At 32.7% G+C, this 11,251-nt stretch overlaps 1 protein-coding gene across 1 annotated transcript in view; it reads right to left on the bottom strand.

Annotated features, from left to right (window-relative positions):
- Nucleotides 1–3,780: 3,780 nt before the first annotated feature.
- The window catches only part of LOC109854772 (protein stum), a 22,821-nt gene continuing 15,350 nt past the window's right edge, over nucleotides 3,781–11,251 (bottom strand). The window contains exons 4-7 of the mRNA XM_020428199.1: nucleotides 5,589–5,847; nucleotides 5,153–5,279; nucleotides 4,554–4,748; nucleotides 3,781–4,363 (exon numbers count right to left, since the gene is read on the bottom strand). Coding sequence (XP_020283788.1) covers nucleotides 4,242–4,363; nucleotides 4,554–4,748; nucleotides 5,153–5,279; nucleotides 5,589–5,847 — 703 coding nt within the window. The 3' untranslated portion in view covers nucleotides 3,781–4,241. The remainder of the gene's footprint in view (nucleotides 4,364–4,553; nucleotides 4,749–5,152; nucleotides 5,280–5,588; nucleotides 5,848–11,251) is intronic.

Genomic DNA, 11,251 nt, shown 5'->3' with positions numbered 1-11,251 from the left:
GCACCTTTTTTTTATTAAAAAAAAAAAACATTACAATTAAACGTCATTTTTCCAAACTTTACTGTTTTCTCTCTCAAATCTTAAAAATCTTTCTTAACGCACAGATCTGATTGCGATCTAATTCCGAGATATCGGCAGAGAACAGATGAATAAACTCGGTAGTTGAATCATAATTAAAATTCAACAAACTCGCGCTCCTTGATTTTGAAACTCCGCACTAAATCTCGTCAGACAGTTTCAGTTCTTCATTCTCACACACATTCACTCTGTTTCCAAAAAACGTGCGAGTTTCGAATTTTAACCTGATTCACTCTTCGATCTTGTTCATCTATTCGAACTGTCTATATACTTACCAATTGATACATTTTACAGCGGTACTATACAGTTACAGTCGTTTTTTTTGGAAAGCGACGATCGTTTGCCAAAAATTTATCGACAGACTCGTATAACTTATAACAGGATACGATTTACAGTTACACTTTATATATATATTATTCATACTTCATCGGCAACTATACACGTTCTTGCATATGTGAAATTTTTTATATTTAGAAAGTAGAAATGCTTTTTTTTTTAATACGTTTCAAATTTTCTTTCGCGTTCTTATTTTCAACACCGATTGCGAGAGACGAGATTTAGTTTTTCAAGTATACGTAACGATGTAACATAATCTTTCTGTTGAGCAATAAATTCTTTTTTTTTTATTTTGGTATTTTTATTATGATTATGTGACAGATTTTTAATCGGTTTAGCAATTTGCGGGATAAAAGAAATCGCGCGAATAAACTTGAAACAAAAAAAAAAAAACGTATCTTTGACCATTTTTCTTCGCAAAGATACATATAAAAAAAAAAAAAATTAGCACGAGTTTATACAGAGTTTATGATTCGCGATAAATTGTGACTGATAAGACAATGATCAAACGCGCCACATTGCGCGCTAAATCGCGAGAATCGAATAGACAGACTTGGTTATCGACACGTAGTCGTCGCAACTTTTGTCGCGCATGCAAGTTTCTGCATTCGCGCGAACGTGTGTGCATGTGTATGCAGTGTGGGAAGCATCAGATCGAAATTCTGCAGGTGGGGGCGGTCGTTGCGGTTTTCTCGTGACATTTCGGAAAGTGAACATCCGAATGGTAATGACAGGCTTTCGCACAACCGCGAAATTCTAAAAATATATATTTTTGCAAGTGACGTTCGATGGATAAAATATACGTATTGCATATATATGTTGTAAAATCATTACAGAGATTGCTGTACATATAAAATAAAATATATATCGGAGAGAAAAAATCAGTCGCGCTCGAGATATTTTCAGTCTTCGTGAAACTGACATTTTCGCAAACGAAGAGAATTTAATAAAGAAACGTAGAAGATATCGATATGTTTACATCGATGTTATCGATTTGTCAAAACGTTTCTTAGTTGCTTTATATATGTACAGGCAAGAGCGTGTTAATGGAGTCTTTATACATGGAGTTGTACCAATAAAATATATTTCAATAATATCTTAACAATGAAAAGTACAACTCCTTGTGCAAAAACAATAATGTTACTGTCTGTATCATAAATTATATATACAGGGTGTCCCAGAATTGCCGTACAATCTGTCGTAGGCAGGTAGAAGGAGTAAAACTGAGTCGAAAAATCCTGAAGCATTTTTTTCTATTATTTATAATAAAGGAGTAATTATTGAGTAAATCAGGCCAATCAGCGTAGACCTTTAGCCAGGTTTCCGCACGTTCTCCTTTATTATAAATAATAGAAAAAAAATGGTTCAGGATTTTTCGACTCAGTTTTACTCCTTCTACCCTGTCTACGAGAGATTGTACGGCAAAATTCTGGGACACCCTGTATATATAGATTACATTTCTTACGTACGCATAATCGAACGTGCAAATCGGACAGTGTTATTGTTGAACGTGTTGCGAAAGACCTTCAAAACAAAAACAAAAATAACAAGATCTTGATAATAACTACTTGAAATAGAGCTTGCTTGGGCATGCGATCGATTTGCATACTTAAGGTAGATCTTTCATACTTTACGAGCATGCACACTTAAATTTGAGCATTTGACACTTACTCTTCATTTTTATTTAACGCATTTAAACAAGATGTGTTAATACAACAAAAAGAAGGATTGCAATATATGTGTACTACCAACCCAAAAAAAAATAGACGAACGTCTGTGAAATATTTACAACTGCAAACGAGAAAAAGATAAGATTACGCAAGAATCTTTAAAAGCGGATATTTCTTTTCTACAACTCCGTATCATAACGCAGATATTATTAAGTCTTATATACTTGTCGGAATAAATATTCGAATTCCATATAATGCTATTTAAGTTGCGTTATATAAAACAACAGTAATGTCGTTTTACTGGATTGTTGTTGAACGTTATAACGTTATTCCAAAGGTAAGTGAATAATTTTTGATATTCTACATAGATTCATAACAAGATTCATGTTCTATATATATATATATATTCATAGATTCATATTTATATCAAATATATTTCTATCAATATCAAATTTTACATTTTATCATAATAAAATAATTTTTGTAATATATTAATATATACATTTTATATAGAGATTATTCTTATTTTCTTTATTATATCATATATAAAAAATAAATGTTTATTGAAAAGTTATGTTTCAAGTTTAGAAAAAAATAAATTTTTTGCTCTTATATTTTGCTACAAAATATGTGCTTTGATTACAAGAAAATATAATATGCGTAAAAATTGATAAACTTTGAAAGATGATGTTTTAATTTTTTTTAGAGTACACACACAACATTATATATAATTTATAAAAAAATATTTAAGCCATCTAAACACAGATGCAATTATATTATCTGTATAATAATCTCCATTATTGCACTCGATTTAAATGGATTAAATATGCAATTTTGAGTAATTATAAACATCATATATTACACATACATACATATATATGTATATATCATGCATACACGCATACACTGTTGAGTACAGGTTTTAACTCACTATAAATTTCAGCATCATTACAATTATTTTATTGGCTCGTATCAAAAAGGAATTGCAAACTGTTATCCTTTGTACAGAAAAATAATTTATATATAAAAATGTTTTGACTCACATATTATAAGTCACAACACTTTATACTTATACGTATATATAAAGTATACATATGTATATAATATATATGCATATATTATATATACAGAATATTTCTCTGTTTATATAACCTTAAATAATATAAATAACAGTCCAAGTTAACAACGTCATTCAGGAAGTTACGTCTTATCCTCTAACATAGTTTGCTTTCTTTTTTTTTTTTATACAATTAATATTGTTACAATTAATATTGTATATAATATACAATTAATATTGTATATTATTATATACATTACTTAAATTTACTTTAAAAATCATATATTATTATACATAACATATTTATATATCCAAACATACATTGAATTATTTTTAAATTCATACTAATTTAACATGTAACTTAACTAGAAATTGTGTACACATATATAAGGAAAAAATAATATCAGTTTTTATGCATAAACTTACGTATAACATACTTAAAAAAAGGCATTCCTTTCTTACAGTATAATATAATATAAAGAAAGATGGGGGATACGAGGATAACGAGATATAAGATAGTGTGTATGTTTGTCAGATTTTAATTGATATTAAAAAAAAAAAGTTATTCTGTCAAATCCTAAAGAGAATATTTCTTTATAATCTCGAAGAATATTTTAAATCTTATAGGTATTAATACTTTTAAGTTTCTTTGTGCGAAATTTTGTTTTTTTTTTTTTTATTTAATTAATGTAGGAGTTATGACTATTTTGAAGGAAAATGCATTCTTTATCTTATCCCATCTTATCCCAGTTACTAAATTAAAATGACATATAATTTTAAAAAAAGACACAACAAATAATATACGAACGTACACAGTGTAAAGTGAACACACGAGATGCACTAATAATACAACTTTTACGCAATAACAAACATAATTAATATTAACTCCTTGCGTTAGTATTTATAATTGGCGCGGCCGCACAGTTATTTACCGCGGCTGCTGACCAATACCACGTCTGAGATGTGATTTGATATAAAGTTTTTTCTCGTAAATAATACGCCGTCTCGCAGATAACACGATAGCAACGCAAGAGGTTAATATTATCATCGCATAAGCGGCCAGTAAAATCACTTTTCAGCTGGACCTCGCTGCAAAATGGTCAACGTCCTTTTTCTACTCCTCGTAGAACTTCAGTTGGCACTCCAGGAGCAACTGGATCACCTGCTCTGGCTTCGGCATCGTTTCGATTGGCTTCGAAAACCTTGAATCGCTTGTACTTCCCTGCAATTTGTGTTGCGCGCTTTTTATATGCATTTATCTTATCTTTATGCGTCGGTCCAAAACATTTTTTTGTTGGAATTTCATAAAGAAAGTAAAAACACAAATTTATAAATTTCACAAATGAATACGACAATACGTTAGAAAACACACACAAAACTCGATAAAAGAAATATAGAATAATAAAACTTACTGGCTAAGCGAATCATAGTGATACCCCACCAAATGCTCCAACCCCATCCAACAAAGCAGAACAGAACGGTAAACATTTGGGATATGCCCACAACAAGATTAATAATAAAGGCGCCCAGTCGTGACTTAATTCCGGCGACTGGAGAGAATCTCGGTTGGCCGAAGCACAGATTAAACAAACCACTCCAAATAGTTCCTAGAAAAACAAAAAAAAAATCAATTTGAAATTATAAAATATCTTATTTTTGTAAACAGAAAGGATAAAAAAAATTTAGAAACTAATCTCTCGATGTATATACATGTATATATCGTCACTCCCTACGTATAATTACATAAGTGTCACATATGGGATTTTCAGTTTATTGCATAATGACACTTAAAAAGTCATGTTCTTTATGGTCACCAAATATTTAAAAAAAATATTCATAAATAAGGTCCAAATTTGAAACCGAAAGATCCCTAACTATAGGGAAACATATGAAGCTTTATACTTTTAAACTGCTCTCCTCTAAAATTTGCGTTTTGGAGTTACGGGATTATACGTAGGGAGTGACGATATATATAGCGCTAATATCTAAATTTATTTAAAATAGATCATACCGGTGCCTGGTAATAGAACATTCCACACTAGGCAGAACCAGGCGAGAAAAAGTGGCAGACAAGGAATAGCCCCACGCATGTGGGAGTTGTGTTCTACTAAAGGATTCGGTAACTTAATCTCCGGTTCCTGCGACATCAAGTTTGTAATTTATATTAAATTTTCCATTTGACATACAGTAAAAAATTGTTAATTGTTAATTACAGAATTATTTAGATGTCATTGTAGCATTTCGTTGTAACTTCCCTTTAAGTGTCTAAAACAGTAGTAGTTCTATCGTAGAATCGTGGAATTTTTTTAAGGATAAAATTTATACAAAGATAAAATTATATAAAAATCTATAGACAAAATAATATATAGAAATATACGATCTCTGTTATATGTGAGTCTTTTTAAGAATTAAATATACGTTGTGTGTGCGTGTGTGTGTGTGTGTACCTCCGCGGGTGGATTGTCCGACGCGCGTCTACGACAACAGCACACGCGACATCCAATCGACCGAGGTGTAGCAGCAGCAGCAGCAGCAGCAGGCGGTGGAATATCAGTTATTGTCTTCGTTTTTTCAAACGTTATTCTGGTGGGACGTCGCTGCGCTCGTTTATTCCGCCAGTCTATCCACCACAACCGCAATCTCGATCTCTGTTTTCTCCACCATGGCAATCTCATGCGTTGCTTCAGTCCGTCGGAAGCCATGAATCTGTAATAAAAAAAAAAATCAAGACAAATTGTTACATTTATAATTGTCTCATTGTTATATTTTTAAAGAATTATATAAAAAAAAATTGATGTACATAATATTTATTTATTTATTAATAATTTCTTTTAAGAACCACGTTTGTGTGTGTGCGTAATATAATTTACTATCACAAATTGAAATATACGTTTCGTGACTCGAAACCACCTTCCACCTACAGGCCGAGCTACGGCCCGCGAGAAACGGAAGATTCCGCACATGAAGTTTAATCACAAAGTCCCGAGAAGCGGGCACGCACACTTAAAGCGGCGCGGCGCACCTAATCAGAGAGCTGTGCGCGCACATCTCTATCCCTCTGTGCATTCGCGTACAATCCGTAAGCGGTGTGTTAAACCTCTTACCTAGACTCAATCGCATCGCAGGGTAGAGAACCAGCGTCCAAGAATTCCAAAGACGAATGATAAACGGGACTTTCACGTGTTTCGAATTTAGGAGATACGTGCGAAGGTCGATTTCGCGAAGAGAACAGAAAAAACATTGGCAATGAGTTAGTTACTCTCGCGTTGCCGGGTAATCAAAAACCGACGAAAAATAATCGCAAAGACAAAATGGTCGTTTCGTCACACAGTCAACGACGTTGGCCTGTCACTAAGTGGCCGGTCTAGGGTGACTTCGAACAGTGATTGCGGGTGCCGCAGTCGCGGTTGCGAGAAGGTGGCAGAGGGCGAGGGTGAGAGGTCGGTCAGCCGGCCACGCGCGACCGGTCACGCGAAGATTTTCAACTACCATTTGCGTTTTCTTAGTCGGCCGGCTGACCGCGAAATCGATATAAGCGACACGAAGTTCTTTACCTTAACCGGCCGGTTTTCAAGGCGGCCTCGCGACCGATTTTCTACCCTAACGCGCGCGCGTTGCGACGCGTGTTGGTCGCGCGGTGACTAAGACTGCGCCTGTAAATTCGTCACCTTAACCCTTAGACGAGCTTTCGCGACGAGCTGGGATCAAACAAAAGACTGCCGTTTATTTCGCTTGATTTTTTATAATATAGCATTACTTGTGATTTTTTTTTTTTTTTTTTTTTGTTATTCTTTTTTTACTTTATCTGGAACAGAGAGTCTTTATCTCGCTATTATTGTCACATAGATTTTCGACGTATTGTTTTTCGCGCGAATTTAAAAAAATTGCTTCGAAGAACGAAAGTCTCTACAGGCATTTTGTAGCGAGTTTTGCGAATCGATTGGTAAATTATTGGCGAAGAGTAAAATACTAACGAGCAGGTTTCGTAACGGTTTCCGTCGTCGACTCGCAACACAAAATACACGTTTTTATGCGGTGGAAAAAAAAAAGCGTTCTCCACGTGTGCACTGACCAATTGCATTGCGTACATGTACACTGAGAAAAAAAAGTTGGCGAAATAACAAAATAGTATTCGATTCAACTATACGCAGCGGTCACGGGCTGTCAATAAAATATTGATTAATGTAAGAAAATATCGTGTTTCAATAGATATAATTAATTATTATTATTGTACATATTCTTAATTAAATTCAAGCAAAATTATTATATCGTTTTACAATTAAATCCTATTTCATAATTAAAATTAAATCAATTAATCCAATATATCCCATAAAACTAATGTAACTCATCTAATCTCAACTAATCTACACTTTGATTTGAATTACTATAAACTCTGACTATATCTCGAATAAAAATCTATTAATTTACTCTTGAATAAACAACAATACGTAAAATAAAAAAAATTAAGTCAATCTTATCGTGGATTATCAATTACTCGACAAGTTCCTTCTAACTATAAGAATACCGCCAAATTCCTCAAATTTAATGATTCAAACATTTAATCTCTTAACTTAAACTAATAATTAAAATAATAGGGTATCTAATCCTAGTCATTAATAAAACTTATCTAATGATTATACCGAAAGACAATTTAGTTGTTTTAACAAAATTATAATTTGCTTAAATACAGGTAACTTTGAATTGAACAACACAATAGGACAACACAATATTTTGTCTGCTTATAAAAATAAGCAGTTTGATTAAATGAAATACTTGGTACAAAGAAATTCAGATTATATTCAATTAAAGTAAATAAGAAGTGCCTGTTTCATCTTTTTTAACAATATCTTTTATTTGAAATTATCACAACTTATGTTCGTTACAAAACAATTCACGGTTTAGTGAATTAAATATGTTCATTACCACTATTGTTAATTCAACTTATACGAATTTGTTTATCTTTATTACCATATGCTTGAATTAAAAAACCAAGTATTTCAGATAAAACAAACTGAAACTCAACTAAACGCATTTAGTTGAGTTAATAGTATTTTTTTCTCAGTGTAGGCTCGTCGCATTTACGTCAGATTGTGTGTGTTTTTACATACATTGTATTCTGGAAAAACATTTGTTGACGATGTCTATCGCTTCATATTTGAAAAAATATATTCTTCTTGTCTCTACTTTATTTGTTTTCTTAAAAACTTTTGGTTGGGAAAGAACGTATTCTTGCGTTTCGTGACACCGTCGTCATTCCGAGATAAATTGTCGTGTTTGTTCTTCTAAAAAGCGGCTTTAAATCAATTTTTCTCTAAACAGAGTTATAACTCTCGTGCCGTGGTAAAATCAAGTCGGCGCGATTACACGGTGTTATTCGACGATTCGCGACACGCCAGATAAAACCATTAAAAGTTTTCGCCGCTGATTAAAGAGGAGGTAAACGGGGGAAAGAGAAAAACACAAAACTAACAGAAAAACAAAACTACAGCACGCCTGCGCTGAAAGTTGGCGCAAAATATCGCTGTTATTAAAGCTCAAATACTGTGCGATCTGTGGGTACCTTTGCGGTGGGCAATTTTGCCATGCAATATACTTTCTCCCGTAATTGCGCCACTAATGAGAGCGGAGGATCCGTGATCAACGAAAGATCCAGGAAACCCGGATAACGCGGATTATCTCAGGAATCAGAGCGTCTTTCTGCAAAAGCGCTCTGGATACGTGAAGCAACATATATATACAGTTCAGTTCTTCTCTCTCTCGGTAATTTTATTAATCTTCCAAATTGATCTTCTCGCGCGCGCATCGCCTTAACAATGAGTGCATTATGCCAAAACTAATATGTACTAATTCTCTTCACTTTTATTTCCTTGTTTCTATCGCTGCGGAATTTGAAGTTGTTTATTAGAGTTACAAGATCTCTATTAGAATATGAAAAAATAACAAGGTCTGTTTCGAGCTAATAGAAGATCTTAAAGATTTTTAATATTAAACAGTGATATCAGAAATATAGAATGATATCAAAAAACAAATTACAAATTACAAATAAACGTTTCGGCTCTCACTTGAGCCTTCTTTAGCTCGAAAAACAGACCTTGTTATTTTTTCATATTTTATTGTTATATAAACGAGCGTATCTTATATTATATGTTTATATGTTTAATCTTTATTAGAGTTATCTCTTCTGTATCATAACAATATATATATATTAGGTCTACCGGAAAGTTCTGTCCGTTTTTGGAATAAAACAAAATACAAATTTTTCTTAATTTTTCAAAAATGGGATATACAAATTGCCCTCACGCTGGAAAGAAATCATTAATAATAATGGCAATTATATTATTTAATAAAGTTTATTGACGGTAAGAAAAATTTGTATTTTGTTTTATTCCAAAAACGGACAGAACTTTCCGGTAGACCTAATATATATATATATGTAATTAAATATTTATTTATATGTACTTAAATATATGTTTAATTATATACAATGAAAAAACCGGTTTTTTAAAGAATATCTCTGTGAAAACTTTAGAAAAGATTAATTATATAAGTGTCAGGTGAAGCATAAAGAATGATATAAAATGTTAAATTGAATAAAGTTCCCCTAATTTGGAAATGTATTAATAAAACATGTGTTGTGTGTCACACAAAAAAAATGACTTGCAGTTGCAGATTGCACGCGAGAACCGTGGGGGTTTTCTCGAAAAGTAACCTCGCGGACGCAACGGAATGCGTCATGCCGTACTTGAAATTTACGGCGGTGTGGAATTGTCGTTTCGTGTCGCGCGAACAGCATTATTATTTGCGCAAAATTTTAATAATCCCGTCGTGGTAATAAAATTACAATATCACGTCGCGTTGTCGTATAAAAAAATACTCTCGTATCGCATAATCGGGCCGCATAAATATAATACGAGAGAGTCAGCTCCTGTGTGTGTGTGTGTGTGTGAAATTTCTCTACGTATGTGTAAAAGAACTCACGAAACCGCACAAAGAGGACAAGAAGCAATATTGTTGTCTCGACGCAATGTTGTTACGACATTGCATTGTTACTATTTTAATGTTTTTTCAACAATAGATTGGAATATGTCAATTTTTTAATACACGTGTTCCGTTTATTTATTGCTTGCATGATGATGACACATCTGCACAGATTAAAAATAGTTTTTTTCTTTCGTATAGATCGGTGCAAGAGAGTGAAAAAAAAAATCAGCATGAACATTTAAAAAAACTATGTGTATAATAGTAAAAGAGGATGGAGAACATACATGCGCGAAAAAAAAAAAATTGAAAATGACGTATCAGTTTGGAACGCAAGAAAACGCTCTTACTCGTGAATCTTGAACACGTCTATCAATCTTGTTGCGCAATTGTCAAATTTTAAACGCAACATGCAAATAGAGAAAAGCAAGCGCGTTAAGAATTTCTCTCTCTTCGCGCATATTGTAAAAAGATTATAAAAAGCTGTTTTTCATACACCGAAAAAATTATATTCTCGTAAGTAGAAGATTTTATACTTAAAAAATCTTCTTAAAGATTTTAGATAATATTCTTCTGAAATTATACGAATATATTCTTTATTTAAGAATAAAGATTTTGTTATATCCCACATTTTTCTACATACAAGCAACTTCGATATAAACACTCTTGTGTTTCACTTCGTTTTGTTGAGACACCCATCCATTTTTTTTATGCAAACTAGCAACCCATTTCCTACCTAATTGACGTAATTAAACACATTGTGATTCTCGCGATAAAGCGCGCGTGGCGAGCGTTATAACATCGCGTACATACAATGAGAAAATATCAAATACGAGAGTGCGTTATTAAATATCTAGCGAAACAAATTTGAATGTGATTCGCATAAACTCTCGTCTTTCATCTCGTTTCTCTTCAATTCAATTTAATCATTTTGTTTAAGAATTAGGATAAGTAATTGCACATATTCACGCGCGCTCAACGATCGGAAAATTACATTGATTTATAGTGTTAGTCGACAGTAGGTACACCGAAAAAATTGTATTCTTGTTTTGAGGATATATCCCACTTACTTTAAGTATATTTTATACTAAAATAGGCGCCAAGAAGAGTTTCTTATTTTAAGAGGAAAATC

The sequence above is a fragment of the Pseudomyrmex gracilis genome, unplaced genomic scaffold (genome assembly GCF_002006095.1).
Source record: "Pseudomyrmex gracilis isolate BER0280 unplaced genomic scaffold, ASM200609v1 scaffold_73, whole genome shotgun sequence".
Classification (NCBI taxonomy): Eukaryota; Metazoa; Arthropoda; class Insecta; order Hymenoptera; family Formicidae; genus Pseudomyrmex; species Pseudomyrmex gracilis.
The sequence above is the reverse complement of the archived record's forward strand: the minus strand, read 5'-3'. Positions and strand labels throughout refer to the sequence as shown.